The 16915-nt window shown below is 46.5% G+C and overlaps 1 protein-coding gene across 4 annotated transcripts; it reads left to right on the forward strand.

Moving 5' to 3' along the window:
- Positions 1–42: 42 nt before the first annotated feature.
- Positions 43–16903, forward strand: serac1 (serine active site containing 1). Of its 4 annotated transcripts, none has more exons than XM_035423588.1 (17): positions 43–186; positions 1406–1499; positions 1908–1944; positions 2331–2470; positions 4161–4250; positions 6019–6150; positions 6612–6733; positions 7034–7162; positions 9026–9139; positions 10050–10212; positions 10661–10811; positions 10968–11103; positions 12694–12794; positions 13628–13725; positions 14197–14379; positions 15260–15403; positions 15974–16903. In XM_035423588.1, the coding sequence occupies exons 2-17, from the start codon at positions 1409–1411 to the stop codon at positions 16108–16110; spliced, it is 1968 nt and encodes a 655-aa protein (XP_035279479.1). In that variant the 5' UTR covers positions 43–186; positions 1406–1408; the 3' UTR covers positions 16111–16903. The 4 variants fall into 4 exon arrangements, 3 of the variants coding, with proteins under 3 accessions (XP_035279479.1, XP_035279477.1, XP_035279476.1); XM_035423586.1 differs by lacking the exon at positions 43–186 and adding an exon at positions 499–571; XR_004765855.1 differs by lacking the exon at positions 43–186 and adding an exon at positions 579–715 and having other exon boundaries at positions 14197–14387; positions 15974–16111.
- Positions 16904–16915: the final 12 nt, after the last annotated feature.

A 16915-nucleotide genomic window follows, 5' to 3' on the forward strand; every position in this document is an offset into this window, starting at 1 on the left:
GAATAACAGCAGCCTACGAACTGTCTTATAAATATAGCGTAGGATCAGTTCCGTAAAACGCACCGAAGCATCGAGGCTCAGTGACCCAGTTCAAGCCTTCCGCAGGGCAGGTGACTTACTTCCCCAAACCAACCGACTCAAAATCAGGTGAACCTGTTCCGCGTCGCAATTGGATCGTATTACCTGGTAAGAAGATACTGATCCAAAATCCGCGCATTATAAATCTCCTATGATATGCACTATTTAAAACGATGAATCAAGGTTGCCAGGTTCGTAACTTGTTTTACATTCAATACTCAGAAACAGACATATGGGACTGAAGAACATGACGATCTTTCAACGGTTTGTTTAGTTTTCAGCGTTGTGCCTCCCGCAGCCAAAAACAAAACGTCGGAGCTATAAATGCGGTCTTTTATTTTCCTAGAAATATCGCTCCACTTGACAGATGTGAATGAGACTTGGCCAGTGTGCAGACCTGGCAACCGTGATATACGACACTTATTTGTGACGTAAATTTTTGGAGACCGGACGTGTCAGTGCTTTGCTATGCAGGACTAGCTAACATTCGCAGGTGAGCTACAGTTACATGGTTCGCTTGCAGGCTAAGCCCTCGTAGGTCAAGCTTCGGATAGCATGCTAGCTTAACTGTCAAAATAATAACTGAAGAATGTAAATGTTTCAATGGCACGTATTTCAGCTGCAGTGCTGGGAACAGGTAACCAGCTCGCCAGCTAGCTAGCTAGCTTGTATACTTGATTGGCTAACTTGCTAGCCAATAACATTGGCAGATACAATTCCGTGGGCAAGTATATTACAGTCTGTAAAATGCCTTAATCATTAAAATCTCAGCAAAAATAAAAGAGTTTTGTTGGAGAGCTTACTGTTGTTCCGTTAGAATGAGCTGCCAGGTATGGTTCCTGGATTGTTTCCTCATGTCACGTCAGTGTGTACATGGCACGTATTTCAGCTGCAGTGCTGGGAACAGGTAACCAGCTCGTCAGCTAGCTAGCTAGCTTGTATACTTGATTGGCTAACTTGCTAGCCAATAACATTGGCAGATACAATTCCGTGGGCAAGTATATTACAGTCTGTAATATGCCTTAATCATTAAAATCTCAGCAAAAATAAAAGAGTTTTGTTGGAGAGCTTAATGTTGTTCCATTAGAATGAGCTGCCGGGTATGGTTCCTGGATTGTTTCCTCATGTCACGTCAATGTGTACAAGTTTGGTTCAAGTCAAGGACAGTCCATAATATCACCACAGCTGTAGAACGCGATTGCTATTGTCTATAAATATTAACCGTCCACCAGCTGTAAAGTTTATAGACACCGTGCAGTGCACACCTGTAACGAGCTAATTTGTTTGTATATTTTTTGTGGTAATGTGGTGGTCTGGTATGTTTTAGAGGATGTCTGCTACTGCTCTTTGCCTGATTCGCTGTAGAAGACTAAGCACAGCAAACCAAGGATTAAAGAAAACGTTGTTTTGGGGAAATATTAGTAAGTACTTATATAAAATTATTTTAGCCAAGTATATACAGTAGATTAACAGTGAACATTCAGCCAGCCTTTTGAATACTTAATCTATTTAATACTGTTTTATTTAAAAAACAGTTGTTGCATTGTGTTGCATTTTATTTCTGTAATTTGCAAGGATAAACATGTATACTAACCAATGAATATGTACACGTGTACTGATTTATGTTTATACTGATCATCAGTGTCATTCTGTGAGATAATAGGATTTTTTGTTGGACGTAATACTTAGTGGTGAAAGGAGTGTACTGGATTCTGGTAGTTATATGTGGGTCTATCCATCAAATAATATATGGAATTAGTCCCACCTGAGACACCAGATATAGCCTAAGCACTAATGTGACTCCTCCCTTTCTCCTCTCTTACATTCAGAAACAATAGCAAAGGTGACTGGAGCAGTCGTACTGGGGTAGGTAGTGTCCCTCTCTCTTTAACCCTTTGAGGCTTTAGATAACAGATATATGTGTGATTTGAATGTTCTTAACTGAACAACCACTACTGGTAATCGAAAGCGATGGAGTTCTAGAACACTGACTTGATCCAAAAAATAGTGCACACAGAATGGTTCCTTCTATTTGCAGATCTCGAACAGCAAAATCTTGTCAAATATCTAATGAAGGAAATATGCGATCATCTGTTAATTTCCTAGCTCATCTTTCAAACATATTTGTCAGAAACGCGATTGCCAAGTGCAATGGAGTCCCAGGGTGTATATACCACAGTGGGTTAAATGGTGTCGTTGTAAAATGCTGTAAAGAAGCTAGAGAGTATCTGTTTTTGTCTGTCTCTTTTTAGCGGCTGTGTTTTCATCACCTATGAGGTGGTCTCCCTGAACAAGGCGGTGACCGTCAACACGCAGGCCATACTGCAGGAGAAGCGCAAATCCTACATCTATCTCAACACAAACCTGAAAGAGCAGGAGAACATCGCTTCTAGTATGCTTTTTTTTTTTCTTCTTCCAATGGACAGAGTCTTATTAAAGGCCACCTTGTATTATTCTGTGTGGCGGTTCAAACTCGGGGAACGTTCTTGGTTGGACAGACTATTATTAATGTTCCCTTGTCGGGGACAGGGGGGGGTCATTTGTTGAGTATGTCGTTACTTAGTGACTAACAGAAGACTTCCTCTATTTCACTGTTAAATTACTGTACTTTTCCCTCCTGGGAAAAAAAAGTATATTTCAGGCTCTATTGGCATATTCATGAGTACATGTGTAAAGTACGCTGCTGGTTAGTTTTCATAGAACAGTCTGTAGTGCCCTTTGCCTCTGGGTAATTACAGCACAGCTGTGGACATATGAGGAGTTACAGTGCTGTTTTTTTATGTCAAGGTTACGCCCTTATTCTGCTTGTGGGGTTGAAAGGTTAGCCGGGTAAAGATAAGGTGAAAAGCTTTAAAAATGGCTAGATTTATCGGAATATTAGATCCTGTAGGAATCAGGTGACGTGTGAATCTGGCTTGTGTAAATGCACAGATGGCAAACTCACAATGGGTCTCATACACAAAACTTTTCTTTTAACTTACTTTTGTTCTTAAAAATGTCCCCATGAAAAACCGATATGGGAATCGTGACGCATGTGCAGACTTTTTGTTTTTTGTGCGTGTCCCGGATGTACGAGATGATGAACGCTGGCTGTTTGCATATTTTATGCACAATCCTGTTCATGTGATTAGCATAAAGGAAACAGCCATGAACAAGTACAGATAAAAAGAGAAAAAAAATCATGAATGTGGAAATGTTCTTGGAAGCGTTCTTACATGCAGTTTTACGATCGCACGTGATCGTACAGTACATACGCTTTGTGAGTGAGGCCCAGCGACTGCGCTGCTGCGTAGAAAGCAAAACATAACGTCTGTGTTGTACATTATGGGCTGTCGGGGTGAAGGCGACCGCGTAAAAGACCGTGGCGCTGATTGATGGCTTTCTTCCTATCCCTTCCCTGTGGCCTTCCTCTGGGGTCGTTACATATCGTCTGTGCCGTGCACCCGCTTCCAGTGGGCCAAGGTCGCCGTGTTTACCCCGCGGACTCCTGCACATGTGGCTGGAAAAAATCGAAATTCGGCAACAGGGGCACGTAGGACTCCGTCCCGTATCTGCTGAAGAAGGAAGCAGGGGCTGTGGTTGTCCCCCGTTTAAGACCCAGATTAGTTATATTTAAATAACAGACTTAATAGATTGGATTTGAGAGGGGGCCCACAGGGACGGTTTCTGTTCTTTACCTGATTTGAGCTGTGCTGTGTTTTAATGCTGTGGCTGGAGAGGAGTAGAGGGTTTATCCAGGAAGAAAAAAGCTCTCTCACACATTGCAATTTTGCCCCTGCAACCCGTAAAAAGCCAACACAGACCTTATGCAGGGCCTTCTGAAATCTCTGAACAATACCCTTAGAATTCTAGGAATTTGATGTTGTTCACAATACTTTTATTGAAAATTCAGTACGAATAGGGAAAAAGGTCAAAATAGAGTTAGGTAGAAAATAACTGTCATAAATAAATTGATTCTCGCAGGAATTTAGCCATTATGCTTCGCCACACCATAATTTCCCAAGTTTCATATTTTTAGATCTCCATGGTGATAGGATAGGAGACAATAGATGTAATCAAATTATTATTATTTTCTCTCATAGGCCTTACGTATAAGACCAGGAAAGAACTACACAAAGCAGCGAGAAGATTTCTGGAAATCTCTTCAAAGATCCTCCTGAAGCCCGTGGACGGTAAGAGACCCCCTTCACCATTCATATGTTTTGTCTAGCTGCCACTGCACCCAAAAAAACCAGCATTACTTCAGGGTACATTAGCTACATTTATGTGTTAACCAGAAGGAGTAGGTTTTCTGGAATGTTTTTTTTTCTTCCAAATTCTAAGTCAGTGTTCTATAACTCCACTGCTTTCAGTTACCAGTCCTGATACATTAGAATGTTCAGTTACAAACATTCTAATCACATATTTGTGATGTCACACCTTAAAGGGTTAATTAAGTGCAGCTCTGTCACTTTCTGGTATTTTCTACATTCTTTTGGCATCATTATGAATTCTGTCAGTGTTCTGTTGTGTGCCGTGAAATAATGCAACTAAATTTTTGCCTCCTGTCGTGATTCATTTTCTTCCTTCCGTATGAATTTAATCTTCTGTTAATCATGAGGCATCGTGCTCCTTCCATATTGTTTCAAACTGTCTGTTGTTTTAAGAGCAGCAGCTAAGTGGCCGAGTCACAGTGATTCATTTGTCCATTTAGCAGGATATTTAGAAGCCTGAAAAACAGTGATTCACTGTGGAGTAGATCAAGGCTATTTTTTATGTGTTCGTGCAAAGAGTACCTGCTGGGGGCCATGCACTAAGCATGGGATCAGTTGGTAAGCATTGCGATTATTTAAAGTTTTTAAAGGTGTTTTTTAAAATTAGCTACTATGTTAATGTCTTCACAATACTTTCTTTTTGGTCCAGATTCTAAAACATAAACCACGAATACGCTTTTGTCGATAAAGAAAAAGTTTATCTCCCGCCCACCCCCACCCCGAGTCGTGATCCTTATATTAAGTACTATGACATCACAAATATGTGATTAGAATGTTCTTAACTGAACACTCCGATGTTGATGTCACAGAGTGTCGCGGCTATCGCTACCCCAGCTGGTTGCAGAGTCTTGTGAGCTTTGTTCAATACGTCATGCCACCGCGGATGACCTCCAGACCTGGAGGAAACACTGCAGCGGGTTTATGTGCGTGCATTTCCCCCGTCCGTCCGTCCCGTCCCCCATTGCCCGACTGTACATTCTCTACACGTCAGTCGTCATGTCAGAACAAAGGGAAAGTCTGTTTTTTATTTTTTGTGTGGGCAGCGGTGGTATTTCAGCTCTTACTGACGGGACGGGACGGGACGGGACGGGCCTGGGCGGGTCTCCATGGCGCAGACCCCCTCCCTGTTTGTCTCTGAGATTGGCTCCAGGAAGCACCTGCCCCTTGGGCTCCTGTGCCAGTTTGTGTTGGCCTGGTTCTCCCGCTCTCTCTGCAGGACCTGGAGTCAAACGCCCGCTCCTTCACAATGGCTGCAGGCGGACGTCTTTGTTAACCGCTGACCCTTTAATCTGACTCAGCTCTAACGTCTCTCTTTTTTCATTGAACGCCAGCCCAGACAAATATATCAGTGCTTTCGGCTGTATTGCCCTCCAGCAGAAGGGCTGTGATTGGCCGTAGAACAGCGGCGATGTTTGCATTCAGTCTCGCTTGGGATTTTTGTGTTAAAAAATAAAGCGTCGTTGACACTTCGGCTTTTAAGTGAATATTTTTTCAGGTCTGACAAAATTACATTTGTAGCGTGTTGATTTTTGGAGGTTGGATGTCACATTGGTGTTTTTGAAAGAGGATTAGTAAGATCTTACGATGTACTGTATTCTGTGGGCGTATCATAACAGAGCTCTCTGTGTGCATGTGTGTTTGTGTGTGTGTATGTATATTAATGTGTGTGTGTTTATATGTGATGTAGAGCACCTGAGCGGACTGGATGCAGACCCTCATGAGTACGCCCTGTGGGTGTTGCTCAAACGCACCCGGGCAGCGAGCAGAGCAGAGAGACTGCAGGCCGTACAGGAGCTGGCAGAGCACACACACTGGCACGGTAAGAGAGAGCACACATACACACACACACACACATACACACACACTGGCACGGTGAAAGAGAGCACACACACACACACACACATACACACGCACTGGCAGGGTGAGAGAGCATATACACACACACACACACACACTGGCATGGTGAGAGAGAGCACACATACACACACACATACACATACACACACACTGGCATGGTGAGAGAGAGCACACACACACACACATACACACTGGCATGGTGAGAGAGAGCACATGCACACACACACACATACGCACACACACTGACATGGTGTGAACATTTTCAGTTAAGAACATTCACAAACCACTGGGGTTGACTCCTCCAGCTCTGAAGCATCACACACGAAGCAGATTTCAGATGAACCCCTGCATGACGTGAGACAGTGGAGTGTTGGGACGTACGGACGTACGTCTGTGTGAATCGCGTTTCCCTGCCCGCGGCAGATTACCAGTACAGAACCGCTGCCCAGGCCGTAGATCACCGGACAGCCATAGGCCTGGCCCGCACCCCGCAGGTGGACCTGCGCTTCTTCCTCTCCCCTCCACTGCTACCCGAGGTGGCAGACGTGAGTCACAAACGCACCTTTCAGCAGCCCAGATACTGTTCAGTTCTGATCTTTTTTTTTTTTGGCCCTCTGGTGCCCCTAGTGGTTAATGTTGTTACTGCGTTAGTCACTCAGGTGAAGCATTGTGCCTATACTGTACATAACTGTGTGTTTCTGTGTGTGTTTGTTTTTGTGTGTGTGTGCGTGGGTGTGTTTATTTGCATGTGGGTGTGTTTCTGTGTGTGCGCGCATGTGTGTGTGTGTGTGTGTATGACTGTATGTGTGTCTGCCTGCGTGTGTGTGTGTGTGTGTGTCTCACAGGGCTTCTCAGTAGAGGACAGGCTGAGGCAGCTGCTGGCGTCCCTGCCCCAGGCGGAGGTGGACCAGTGCATTCAGTATTTCACCTCGCTCGCCCTGAGAGAGAGCAGCCAATCGCTGGCGGCGCAGAGGGTAGGTCCCTCGTCCCCCCCACGCAGGGCAGGCTGCGTGCTCCGGTCCCATAAAGCCCACATCATCCACACTCATAAAACAGAGCCGAGCGGGACCGCTGTGCAAAATGGCTTCCTGCCCGCCCCACGCCATTAAGCGTAATGAAGCACATTTACATGCAGGCGGCGCTTGCACGTGAGCTGAAGAGGAACGCTGTATAAATGCGCATACACATCGCCCCGTCTGTAATGAGACAAAGCGCTCGGATACCGGCTTTACTTACTGACACAAACTCGGTGTTAGCTTTACACTGAGGATCGTTTGCGGAGGGTGAAGAGATGCGTTTAATATTTCATATTAAAATCCGTGGTTCTTGGCCTTTCTGTTGCCTGGGGGGCAGGGGCGGGCGTTGCCTGCGGGAGGGGGGGTGTTGTGTGGAACAGATAACTGCGCTGATTTGTGCTGACGCTGCGTTACGGGGTGGAGGCTCAGGCCTGAGCGTTAAGCATCGGTGTGAGGAACGCTGTGGTCGTTTCCCCAGCTGAGTGGGCTGTTCGATTACTGCTGTCTCCAGAGGTCACCCGGAGGCATGCGTTTGAGAGCAAACACACAGTATTAAAAAAAGCAACATCTTTCAAATAAATCGTTTATTCAGAGCAGCCGCAGCCAGTGCACACGCTAGTTCAACCGGCTGCCTTTGTTCCAGGGGGATTTGTTTAGCCTGCAGCCCGTATGATTGGATATCATGTCCCACTGGTGTTTTTGTGAACCGGGACACCTTCTCCGATGGTCATTTAGCGAATCGGGCAGGGGGAAAGTGTCGCTGGAGATCGCGGCCAATCGGGTGGCTCGGTTTGCGTAACCGCGGCTGCGGAGCGGAGCGTGATAGGCCGAGCGCTCGGGGAGCGAGGGGGGCCGTGTGTGGGCCCCCGCGGCGCTCGTTGTAGCGCTGCTCTTTAATAAAAGCCATGGGTCCCGATGACTCAGCGGGGCCCACTTAAGATGTGCACCGCATAACGAGTCACGATTATTATGTGCGCTGTGACCAACAGAAAAAAATAAACAGCCTGGATCTGCAGTTAGCGCTCTAGCATTTGATTCATGGCTTGCCCAGCGGTCACGCACAATCTCTGCCGAAGTTCTGAATTTGCGAATAGGGGAATTCCGGTCCTTCCTCTAGGCTTCATGTTGTCACTTTTTTTTTTTCTTTCAGTTAGCAAGAGAATTTAGGGCCGGAACCCTGGATGAGCTGGCCTTCTGTCCCCATTATGACATCATAGAGTCAGTCAGTACATTGAGGCTTGTGGACCTTCTGTTTCCATTATGACATCATAGAGTCAGTCAGTACATTGAGGCTTGTGGACCTTCCGTCCCCATTATGATATCATAGAGTCAGTCAGTACATTGAGGCTTGTGGACCTTCCGTCCCCATTATGACATCATAGAGTCAGTCAGTACATTGAGGCTTGTGGACCTTCTGTTTCCATTATGACATCATAGAGTCAGTCAGTACATTGAGGCTGGCTCTGCTTTAATGACTTTAATTGCACACTTTTGCTCTTTTGCTAGGCCCCTGACCTCTAGTGGAGAGACTCTGTTAGTGCACCCCTTTTAAGTAGGCAGACAGACAGACATGCACACGGGTTTAATTTACACTCCTAATGAATTACAGACTGCAAACTCACACATGCTTATGTTCCAAAAGCCCCTTATTTCTGCTTTGTGAAATCCCCCCCCCCCCCCCTCGGGTGACTCAAACTGCTATTCATCAGAAGTGTTATTCCCTTCCCTGATGCACGTACACACACTTAAATGAAGTGTCCTCGGGACGAGGGTGTTTAGCGAACGGTGTTTGGAACAGGACTGCTCTCTCTCCTCTTGCAGGGAGGGCTGTGGTGTTTCGGGGGGAACGGGTTGCCCTACGCGCAGAGCCTGACCTCGGTGCCCTCAGAGAAGGTGGAGTCCTTCTGCCTGCAGGCGCTGGTGCAGCACTCAAAGGTATCCCCCCCTGCGGTTGAGTTGAGTGGATAATGGTTCCTGATTACAGGGCCTGTCAGCTTAAGTGCTCTCCTCCCGTTTTAAAGAGCGGTTTTATCCCAGGCTTGGTGTGAAGAGGCCCCTCTTCCCCCCCGGTCACGACCCAGTTTCAGTGCCTTTTTCCGGGGACTGCGGCTCCAGGTTCCCCAGGGAGAACCACAGGAATCTTTCTGCAGGAACATTCCTCCACATCTAGAGCCATGGTTCCTGGGAAGCAACATTCTGAGAAAATGCTCACATTGTCAACGGTGCTGATGCGGATTATAAAACCATATCAAATCAGATTTATTTATGTTGCGCAAGTCACGGAACATTTGTCGTGATACGTTTCATGGTGGCCAACATTTGAAATCTGTCAGGGTTTTCAAAAATGAGTCTCTCAGCCAGAGGTGTCAAACTCCGGTCCTGGACTCGGGCTGCAGTGTCTGCAGGCATTTGTGGTTTCCTTTCAGCCAACAGCCAATTAAGGCCTTGACAACAGGGTGACTCTTGTTTACCCAATCAATGACTTCAATTAATCACCAGTGCTGAAAACAGGAGGTAATGTGGCCCCCCAGGACTGGACAGTTTGCCCCCCGCTGCTCTAATCAGTCTAGTGACCACCTCATTTTTAATTCAGCGACAAAGGGGTACAGAACCGGTCGAGTCAAGGCAGTTTGAGGTGGGGGTCCAAACGTGTGGTGCCCCCTCTGGTGGAAGGAGGTAGTGAAATTACACAACGTAAATAAGCGGTGATCAGTTTTGCAAACAGCAGCATTACAGTATTATGGTAGCGTAGCATGTGAACCAATGTGAATAAATTCTGTGGCTGTTTGCGGGTGAGAGGACAGATAGAGTATCGGTACTCAGATTCTTCGTCCCTGGTCCCCAGGTCCCCAGTCACTGCGACCCCATAGTTGCCGGCGGGGGCCTGCAGCTGCTACAGCGGGTGTACCAGCTGCGGAAGGACTCCCAGAAGATCCAGAGGAACATCGTGCGCATCGTGGGAAACCTGGCCCTGAACGACAACCTGCACAATGCGATAGTGCAGTCAGGTGGGACCGTACGCTAATGTGGTTTTATGCCTGTACAGCCAGGAGGGGATGAACTGTGTGGGCTCTGTAAGAAATGTGTACGTCACTGATAGAGGTCCTCTTTAGTGAGTGGTAATCTGAAAACATCCACAAGGCTCTGTCTGATGGATGTGTGTTATGTGTGTGTATACGGGTCCCCACAGGGTGGGTGTCTGTGTGTGTGTGTGTGTATACAGGTCCCCACAGGGTGGGTGTCTGTGTGTGTGTGTGTGTGTGTGTGTGTGTGTACGGGTCCCCACAGGGTGGGTGTCTGTGTGTAATGTGTGTATTGGTCCCCACAGGGTGGGTGTCTGTATGTAACGTGTGTGTGTATTGGTCCCCACAGGGTGGGTGTCTGTGTGTAATGTGTGTATTGGTCCCCACAGGGTGGGTGTCTGTATGTAATGTGTGTGTGTATGGGTCCCCACAGGGTGGGTGTCTGTGCTGGCGGAGACGATGCAGTCCCCCCACATCATGCAGGCTTCGCACGCTGCCAGAGCCCTGGCCAACCTGGACCGGGACGCTGTGCACGAGAAGTACCAAGACGGGGTGTACATCCTGCACCCCCAGTGTCGCACAAGGTACATCTAATTACCCCCAAACACCCCAGCTCTGAGACATATCCCTTCATTGAACTGTTTGAGAACTCTCTGGTTAAATTGCTTTGGGAAACGAGCTACCCAAAAAAGCACCTGATCTTTGTGACTGTCACCCCCCCTGAACCCCCCCCCCTCCAGCCAGCCAATAAAAGCAGACGTCCTCTTCGTCCACGGCCTGCTGGGGGCCGCTTTTAAGACCTGGCGCCAGCAGGATCTGACGGAGGAGGAGAAAGCCGCGGGCACCCGGGATGACTACACGGAGTGCTGGCCCAAGGTAACACACCCGCGTCGTGAGCACACGGGAGGGCTTGTGGGCCCGGCTAGCGGCGCAATGCTAATGCTCGGGTATCAGGAATAAACGAAGGGAGATTAAGATATTATGAAACATGCTGTACTTTTAAGACTCGCCCACACATTTCAGAGGATAACGGTCTAAAAAAGATGGCGGAGGTGTGCGTCTTTAACGTTTTACCGAAGGAAATAAAACGACATGCTGTAATACGGCGAAAGAAAACTACAAGTTGAACTTTTGAGTATCAGCTGAACCAGAGAATTCTTCACCGCTGTTTTGGTGAACTCTTTTTTGCGTTTAGAGGTAAAGCTGACCAGACATGGTATATGAATAGCTTAGGTTTCTCTCAAAGCATAACGGTAGGTGTGTACGTGTAATTTCCTTTGTATTACAGTTCTCTTGCTCAGTGCATGCTGGGATAGACTCCAGCCCCCTGTGACCCTGACCAGAAATAAGCGGGTTACATAATGGATGGATGGATTACAGTTATTAAACTGAGATTTAGCAGCTTGTTTTTGCAAGTTTGTTATTTTCATTTGTCCATCGATCATTGGGTATAAATCTAGGGATATGAGTCATTAGGTATAAATCTGAAGACATGCGTCATTGGGTATAAATCCAGAGGTATCAGACGAGACCCAATATTAAGTTACACTGTGATAGACAGCACATTGCAGGAAATACACCGTCTGTCTCCTCGGTTTAAGAAAAGATGCTCCAGTCGGAATCCACAGATCAGGATCCAGATTGACAATCGGAGAGGCGTTGTGTGGGGAACAGGCCTCGTTCCTCTAGGGTTGCTGTCCCAGCTGCTTTAGTGGAGAGGCTCTTAAATCAGAGCTCAGCAGCTACAGTCTGTTATGCGTCATTAGAACTTCCAAGAATGGGGAGGGGGGTGGAGGGGGGGGGGGGGAGTCCCGAACAGAATCCAGTTAATTAACACATTGATTTCATTAGGGCTGTGTAGCCCTCCCCCCCCCACACCCCCGGCCCCTGTGGACCAGTCCGCAGCTCTAAATGATCAGTTACTTTTGAGCACGTGGGTGCCCAGATCGATCCAGGCTAATAACTGATCCGGATTCTCTAATTAAGGGTAGGGATGGCGCAGAGACCATGAGCATCTCTCACTGGACGTGGCCTGGGATGTGCTGCTCAAACTTAGGATGAGTGGAAGCAGCACTGTGTTCAGTTTATATAGGAAAGGGTGTCCCTATGTGTGTGTGTGTGTGTGTGTCTGTGTGTGTATGTGTGTGTGTGTGTGTTTGTTTGTGTACGTACATACTCATGTGTGTATGTGTGTGTGTGCTTTTCTGAACTCTGAGTGTACAGGAATCTTTTAAGGCTAAGAAAGAGGCATGTGGATTCCCTGAAGATGTTGTGAATCAGCTCATTGGCATCTGTAGAGGCTCAGTATAGTACAGTACATCAGCCTTCTGCAGCTAGCTCTGCAGCACAGTACCTCAGCCTTCTCCTCCTCTTCCTCCTTCTCCTCATCCTCACCTGGCCATTCCGGGCGTTTCGTGTCTCCCCCCCCCGCCCCCCCCCCCCCCCCCCCCCCCCCCTCCACTCCAGTCGTGGCTGGCGGCCGACTGCCCCCACCTGCGCATCCTGTCTGTGGAGTACGACACCCACCTGAGTGACTGGAGGGCAAAGTGCCCCGTCGAAAACCAGAGGTGAGTAAGGGGGGGGCGGGACGGGAAGACATGGGGGTGAGAGAGTAGTATAGGGGTTAGGGAGCTGGACTGGTTGCAGGTAGGACACCGCCATTGCAGTCTTAAGCAAGGTACTTAAGCTAAATTGCTTCAGTTTATGTCCTGCTGTATAAATGGATACTGTGTAAAACTGCACCAGTCCCTCTGGACATCGGCTAAACGCCTGTTATGTAATGTACTGTTTTTAGCCCAGGATATTTTCTACAGCAATGTTCTCCTCAAGCTAAGAATAGTTTCAAAAAATCGTTTCATTTCTTTTAGAAAAATATGTGCTTTTTAATTAGGGGCTTCTCGTGAGAATATTTGCAGCAGCACGATGCTTGTAACTGCGGACCTAACTGCACATGTTTTTATTGGCAGTGCAGACGGAGCCGATGTCCTCGTGCGCTAGATTAGTCTCCGGGTCTTCTCTGTCCCAGAGGCCTGATCGATGGCCGGGGTGCTTGATGCCGGGGGGTTGATTAGGCCTTAGGGACATGTAGTGCCAAATTTCATGCTTTTATGAGGTTCTTTAGGTGCCTTTTGAGTCAACTGCCAACTGTTTAGGCGGCCATTTTGAATTTCTTCAATAACTCACTTCCTGTTTAAGATTTTTTTTTTGGGCACCCCTTCTAGGATGTCTTAGGATCACCCAAGGGACATATGTACCAAATGTCATGCTTCTATCCGCCGCATAACGACTTTTCCCACAATTCCCCCTACTGTAGTCCGTGATTAGTCTGCCGAGGCCCCCTTTCGGCGCGGCGGCGACGGCGGACTGATGATGTCACGCCGTTAACGGCTGTGTTCCGCAGGAAGTCCCTGGCCTACAGGAGCCGGGAGCTGCTGAGCAAGCTGAAGACGGCGGGCGTGGGCGATAAGCCGGTCATTTGGGTGGCGCATAGCATGGGAGGTAGGGCGTGGCCTAACCCAGGGAGACACGCGACTAGCACCACGCTACCGTGGCTACCGTGGTTCTGGAATATGTTTATTTTATTGATTTATTTATTTATTTTTTTTGCAAGTTAGTCCTAAGCTTTCCTCTGCTTCAGTGGTCTCCAACCCTGGTCCTGGAGAGCTACAGGGTCTGCTGGTTTTCATAGTGAGTCTGCAATTCATGAATCAATTAGAGCAGTTGATTACACAGTTAACTCTACTCACCTGGTGTCTTGGGTCTCAATTGGGTGCTGATTTTAAGGTGAAAACAAAAACCAGTAGACCCTGTAGCTCTCCAGGACCAGGGTTGGAGACTACTGCTCTCCTTGATGGGAAGTTGTCTGAGATGTTATGAATGAACCATTTGCTGTTGTTGAGATGTGATGGGCTTTTTAAAGGAAAAATATGAGTGTGGCTTTTGAATGTTTTTTTTTTTTTTTTTTTTGAGGTTTGCTGGTGAAAAAGATGCTCCTGGATGCTGTGAACGACCCTGAGATGCAGCCCCTGCTGAAGAACACGAAGGGCATCATGTTCTACAGCGTTCCCCACAACGGGACCTTCATGGCGGAGTACTCAGTCAACGTCCGATACCTGCTCTTCCCCTCCATAGAGGTCAAGGAGCTCTCCAGAGGTGTGTGTGTAAGTGTTTGTGCGTGTGTGTGTGCGTGTATGTGTGTGTATGTCTGTGTGTGTGCGTGTGTGTGTGTGCGTGTATGTGTGTGTTGTAGTTGGTTTTATTTCGGAAAGAAGTTGGCCTTCAGATGGTAGAAGCATTATGTGTGGTTCCCCTGACGTCCCCTGCATTGTTTTATACAGCACTGGTTATTCATTTTTATCACTGGTTTGACAGGGACAGTGCACATTAATCAGCATTTCTGGCAGAGGTATCAATGTTAGACTTGCTAGATTTTGCTAAAAAGCTTGTTTTCATTCATAGTCCCTGAGCAGGTAAAAAAAAGAAAAGAATAGTGCTGACTTTGTGCTAACATGAATCTTTGAGCTAATCCCTTGTCTCATGCTCCATTTGGAATCTATAGGGGCAAAGGAAAGCAGTCAGGTGTGATTATGGTCTTTCTCCTCTCTGAGCAGGAGACATATTATTATTACACTGGATAATCACAGATTTACTTGGGGGGGGGGGGGGGGGGGGGGGGGGGAGGGGAGTCTTTAACAAGATTGCCAATCTTACATAGTCTTATTCTGCTACTGGGCTCTTTGTTGTAAAAGTAGAGGTGAGGAACCTTGACTAAATGTACGACAGCAGCGAAGCACCTTTGATACAGTTATGTGGTCCTCTGGGCCAGTTGCTCTGCCACGTAATACCTGTTCCAGGAAGTATGCATGACGTGTGTGCAAAGTCTGCTGCAGAACTGTTCAAGCTGGGCTGCTGATTGGTTGGGTGCGGACTCAGGCCTGGGACCAAGCCGCAAAGTGACGTGACCCACAGTGACAGTTCCCAGAAGAAACCGAGGTCTACCCTTTGTCTCTTTGTTTTTTTTTTTTTTTTGTAGACTCGCCAGCGCTTCGCGAACTCAACGAGAACTTCCTGAACATGGCCCAAGACCGGGACATTAAAATTCTGAGCTTTACGGAAACACGTCCCACCAACGTCGGCCCCATGATCAAAATGGTGGTGGTGCCAGAGCAGTCAGCTGGTAGGCCTCGTTCATGCAGGAATCATACCAGAGTGGAGTGAAATGCAAACTCTTTTGTGAGAGTTCCTATACAGGGGAGTTTTCTTTGAGCTCAGAGGCGACATTAAAGAAAAACGGTGTTTGTCGTTAAAATACACATATACATTTTGTAGAATGCTCTTATCCAGAGTAAATTTCACAGATTACATTCTTTACATACAATCTGTTTCTACAGCTGGATATATACTGAAGCACTTCAGGTTGAGTACTAGGGATGGGTATGAGTAATGGATTCATCGATTATTCATGTGTGTGCCTACTCAGTCTTTTTAAATTTTCCTCATATAGGCTTAGCGTGTACCATTTATTCATGTAAAATAGAGGATAGTTCTTCATCTAATATTAACCGAGTTAAGCAAATGCTGAGTTACAGGCCCAGTTATGCTGAGCTTATTAATGTTAGGATGTTCTGTTCTGTAACCAAATATAGAGCTAATTCTGCTTTTAGCATACAACAGCAAAGATGCCGTTTTGGCAGTTATTGTGCCAATTTTAAAGGATGACCTAATTTTCAGTATCACTCGATTTCAGAATTGGGGATCGGTGACTTCATTCCGGTGGATGTGGACCATCTGAACATTTGCAAACCGGAGAAAAAGGATTCCTTTCTCTACAAGCGGAGTTTGCAGTTTATCCAGGACACACTGGGGTCCCAGGTCATACACTGACTTCAGGGCCTTTTGTTTTTAGGGCACAACTCTGTCTTAACCAGCTTCGTGAAATACTGCTGTTCTTACAATCCAGTGGAGGAATACAGAACGTTTTTTGGAATTTGGAGAAGAAAATGTCTTTCAAACGATGTACTCTGCCAATCTGTGGTGTTGCTCTTGATTTGAATTCAGTTGTGTTTTAAAGGGTGTCTGCTGTCTCATGGTCATTTGCTGAGTAACAGCTGTTGTTTTGGGGGGGGGGGGGGGGCAGGTTGAAAAGATTAATTTTGAGATTTTAAATATGAGCGATAATTATAAAGGAAACAGAAAAATGTACTTGCCATTTACTTTGAGAGATTGTTCTGGAATGGTGCCTACTTGTAAATACTGGAGGAAAGTTGAGTCCCATAGCATTTCAAATGTACTGCACTCAGTGAGGCACTGATACTCCAAATGTTATGTTCATTTTATCCCATTCCCCCCTGAATTACTAAGACAAAAATATACTTATTTATATATTAACATACCCAATTATTGCCCAGTTTAAAACCACGTTTCCTCATTTACCCACTTCTACCTCAGGTGCCATTTAAAGCATTAAAAAGTACACATTAACATTATGTATCTGGAAGTCAATGTCTCCACTTCCATTTTAAGTGATAACCCTAGACCTGATGATCAGTGTTGTTATTTATGAGTTACATGTGAAAGGATCACTTTGACTTGAATATGGACTATTCAGATATGTGGAAACATCAAGGCGTTGTCTATAAATTGTGTGCACTTAATAAACGGCCCGTGTTTAAAAGAATGCGCGGTTGTG

This window comes from Anguilla anguilla, chromosome 6 (genome assembly GCF_013347855.1).
Source record: "Anguilla anguilla isolate fAngAng1 chromosome 6, fAngAng1.pri, whole genome shotgun sequence".
Lineage (NCBI taxonomy): Eukaryota > Metazoa > Chordata > Actinopteri > Anguilliformes > Anguillidae > Anguilla > Anguilla anguilla.

Coding starts and splice junctions, on each gene's coding strand:
- serac1 (XM_035423585.1), top strand. CDS start 674: ATGTTTCAATGGCACGTATTTCAGCTGCAGTGCTGGGAACAG. Junction 1,945..2,330: donor ACTGGAGCAGTCGTACTGGG/GTAGGTAGTGTC, acceptor GTCTCTTTTTAG/CGGCTGTGTTTTCATCACCT. Junction 14,380..15,259: donor GGTCAAGGAGCTCTCCAGAG/GTGTGTGTGTAA, acceptor TTTTTTTTGTAG/ACTCGCCAGCGCTTCGCGAA.